Source organism: Nicotiana tabacum, chromosome 9 (genome assembly GCF_000715075.1).
Source record: "Nicotiana tabacum cultivar K326 chromosome 9, ASM71507v2, whole genome shotgun sequence".
In the NCBI taxonomy this organism is placed as follows: Eukaryota; Viridiplantae; Streptophyta; class Magnoliopsida; order Solanales; family Solanaceae; genus Nicotiana; species Nicotiana tabacum.
In genome coordinates this window covers 104,350,241-104,354,458 of record NC_134088.1, presented here as the reverse complement: position 1 = coordinate 104,354,458, position 4,218 = coordinate 104,350,241, and the positions used below count along the sequence as shown (strand labels likewise).

General features: G+C 38.1%; 1 protein-coding gene across 1 annotated transcript; it reads left to right on the top strand.

The window, feature by feature from the left end:
- Positions 1-1,561: 1,561 nt before the first annotated feature.
- On the top strand, positions 1,562-3,187 carry LOC107761506 (agmatine coumaroyltransferase-2-like). Its single transcript, XM_016579729.2, has one exon. It carries the CDS (start codon positions 1,648-1,650, stop codon positions 2,956-2,958), a length of 1,311 nt encoding a protein of 436 aa, XP_016435215.1. The 5' UTR covers positions 1,562-1,647; the 3' UTR covers positions 2,959-3,187.
- The last annotated feature ends 1,031 nt before the right edge of the window (positions 3,188-4,218 follow it).

Sequence of the window (4,218 nt, the reverse complement as noted above, 5' to 3'; positions counted from 1 at the left end):
TCGAATATCACTTGGAGACTGACTCCTTCGTCTCCTCTGCCCTATGTTCCTTGGCCACTAGATCAACCTTCTCTATGTACACTCCCATCGTGATATGCGCCTAGGCCCGCGTTTAGAGCAACGTGCGAACTGACATCGACTGGGTTGGCAACCGGTGCTCCCCCAAGGTTAGCCTATGGCACCTCGACTCCTGGAGCAATCACATTTTCGTTTTCACCGTGGAATCTGAGACCATTGTCACCGTGTGTGGATGCGTTTTGTGAGTTTGACATATTTTAACCTGAAAGCAAAGATACTTGACAAGAACAAGCGTAAAATAGTGTGTTTTACTAGAATTAGTACTGAATAATCACTGTTATCCTTAGACCCACGGTGGGCGCCAAACTGTTTACCCTATAAATTGAGTAACAATTAAACTTATAATATGATTTTAAGGATATGTGATTTAACCTAGTATGTATTGATAAACAACTAATTAAATAGATAAATTGGACAATAAAATAAATCAAACTGGTCTGCAAACAATGCCTCGACCTCGATTCGAGATAGTCTCGAGGTTATTTAATAAGAACAGTAGAGGATGGAACAAACAGCGATGAACAGTAAGTAAAATAAAGAAAGCAACGTATGTATATATTCTTCTCAATGAATAATAATTGTTCTCTTCACAAGTGAATGGAATCCCTCTTCATATAATAGAGGAATCCTAAATAAGGTACAACTCTAATAACGGAAGTAGATCCCATGATTGGCACTAATAATCGCTTTGATTTGATCTGTTCCGGGATTTCCGCCATGATCTTCGACCGGTTACTGATATCTCGCCATTCCGTTATTACGCCTTACTCGATGTCAGTCATGTTTGATCTCAGTTGTTGCTGGCCTCGATCTCAATGAACACTTCGATCTCCAGGCTTGATGTTCTATCTTCGAGCTCGAGCCCGGTCTATTATGACGTTACCCTCGAGGAAACTCCCCTACCAACGAAATCGGGTATGCCTGATTTCGACCGTATACAAGTCTATTCCAAAATAAATGACACGGTTCTAAAGTTGAAAATAATTCAATTTTAAATTGTTCATTTTACTCATTTTACCCTTAATGAGAAATTTTTATTACCATACAAATATCATGGCCTTACAAAGCTTTGACTCCTTAAACTTTTAAGACCACAAGTTTTAAAAGTCTTCTTTTTTCTTAAACTCCGTGCCGAGTCAAACTACCCATCTAAATTGAAACGGGGGAGTATTTATTTTTATAGAGGAACATAATGATGTATAATTCTTTTCGGAATTCCAGAAAATCAAAATTCGTTAGAGAAAAAAAGAAAGAAATATGAACCGGCTAATTTGACTAAGCACCTAGACACTAGCTAGTTAGTTGAACATTGAAACTTCAACAAGCCCTTATCCTGTCTCTGCTTTTCTTCTTATCATATATGTAATTACTCCAATCAATACCTAGTTTTTTTATTTCCCTTTACAAATAAAAACAAGTCTTAAACAATCAAAGAGAGATAAAAATTTGTATAAATACCCAATCATTTGCCTTCTCACTGGTATCTCAAGCTAAAAGAAAGCATTATTCCATTCTCTCTACCCCTAAATTTCTTTATTCACTTAGCCAAAAAAACAAAAGGAGAAAAACATGAAGATGAGAATAGAGAGTTCAAGAATCGTTAAACCTATTTATGAAGACATCTCTCCAACAAAAAGTCACATTCCCCTTAGTGTCTTTGATAAGGTTACATATGATGCTCATATTGCTATCATATATGCCTATCGCTCTCCCACCCCACCAAATCCTGCTATTGAATTAGGTCTTCAAAAAGCCTTAGCTATTTATCCTGAATTTGCTGGGAGATTAGACAAAGACGAACATGGAAATCCAGTAACTATTCTTCTCAATGATGAAGGTGTTAGATTCGTCGAGGCATCGGCTAATAGCACCCTTGATCAAGTAATGCCTTACAAACCTTCACCATCTTTGCTCAAGTTACACCCTAGCTTGAATGATGTGAAAGAATTGGTGCAAGTTCAATTAACTAGGTTCACTTGTGGCTCTTTGGTTGTTGGCTTTACTTCCAATCATATGATAGCGGATGGCCAATCCACTAGCAACTTCTTGGTTGCATGGGGTCAAGCTTGTCGAGGCCTCAGAGTCAATCCACTTCCTTTACATGATCGTACAATTTTCACTCCTCGAAACCCTTCTCTCATCGAATACGAGCATAAGGGAGTGGAGTTCACGTCTAAGTTAGTGAAAAAGGAGCGTTTGCTCAATCAGGCTCATCATATATCGGAAGATATCGTTGTACACAAAGTTCATTTTACTATTGAGTTTCTTGCGAAGCTTAAAGCTAAGGCTTCTTCTATGAATGGAAATAACAAGCCTTATAGCACATTCGAAAGTCTCATTGCACATCTATGGAGGGCCATAACCAAAGCTCGTGGCCGAAGTGCATTTGAGACCACACAAATCAGAATCGCAGTCAATGGTAGAGCGAGGTTGAATCCAAGAATACCTAATGAGTTTTTTGGAAACTTAGTCCTTTGGGCATTTCCAACTGCAAAAGTAAAGGACCTTTTGCGTGAGCCTCTTCCACATGCAACAAAGCTCATACATGACGCTGTTACAAAGGTAAACAACAACTATTTCAGATCATTCATTGACTTTGCCAATACCAAAGTGAAGGAACAAGATCTCATTCCAACAGCAGATATGAATGATCATATACTTGGCCCTAATCTTGAAGTGGACAGTTGGTTAAGATTTCCATTCTATGACTTAGATTTTGGAACTGGTTGTCCTAACATTTTCATGCCTTCTTATTTCCCAGTAGAAGGTGGGATGTTTTTTCTACCATCTTTCGTTGGAGATGGAAGTATTGATGTCTTCATTCCTCTATTTCAGGATAACTTGCCTACCTTCAAGAAAATCTGCTATTCCTTAGATTAGTTTGCAGATTAATAATAACTTCAATAATGCACCCCCATGTATAACTTAATTCTAAACGCTAATTAATATGCTTTTCCTATTTTCCCCTCATTTTTCTTATACTTTTAGAATTTTTATCTTCTTGATCCATATATAAATAGGGGGGTGTGCATCAAGTACTTCAGTTTTGTTTTGTACTACTTTCATCTTATTGGATTTTGAAATAATAAATTCCAATCCGAATAACAAACGTTCTATTTTGTTTGTCTTCCCTCCTCATGGCCTCTTTACTGGGCTAAGGAAACGATAGTCTTTTGTGTTTTAAGGTATGTTGTTCAAATGTTTGGAATATTTGTCATTCTTCAGAATCTCTCTGTGAAATACCAAAAATTAAGATAAAGATTTTTAGAGTTGTAAAACAAATTTCAACAGCCATTGTTAATTGCCATAGTTAAAAATTCGCAACTTAAAATATACTCCAATCTGTTAATTTTAAAAAGTTTGTTGCAACAAGTAGTGCATGGATGGTAAAATCAAATTGTACGTTTGACTTTTAATTCACCTTAATTATAAAACGCACACCAAAAAAATTGGGTTAATCTCATTTGGAAAATTCTCACGGACACCCGTAGACGCTACCCGTTCATGTGTGTATTGGGTAACCTTTTGATTGTGCAACAACAACAATAACAACATACCCAATATAGTCTCACAAGTGGGATCTGGGGAGGGTACAGTGTACGCAGACCTTACCCCTGCCTTTAAAAAGACAGAGAAGTTGTTTCCGAAAGATCCTCGACTCAGGAAGGGGAGAGGAGAGGTGCAATAACTACTAAAGCAAAAATACAAAACTAGCAAAAGGTAATGAAATCAGAAAACCGAAACACAAGACAACAATAAGTAGTAACAGAAGACTAGTGGTACGGAAAAAAACACGGAAGGCACCAAGTAATGTATCAAAGCTACTGCTACAAACAAGGACAACACTCTGACCACCTAACCCTTTACCTTTATTCTCAACCTCCACACCTTCCTATCCATGGACATGTCCTCAGCTGGAGCAATATCATATCTTACCTAATCACCTCTCCCCAATACTTTTTGCCCTGCCTCTACCTCTCCGATGACCCTCTCATGCCACCTTTCACACCTCTGATCATCACCGGAGCATCAGTGCCTCTCCTCTTCACATGTTCGAACCATCTAAGTCTCGCCTTCCACATCTTGTCCTCCGCAGGGACCACACCCACCTTGTCCCGAATAACTTCATTTCTAATTTTA

What these genes read in the sequence shown, in the direction of transcription:
- LOC107761506 (XM_016579729.2), top strand. Translation starts at nt 1,648, where the DNA reads ATGAAGATGAGAATAGAGAGTTCAAGAATCGTTAAACCTATTTATGAA.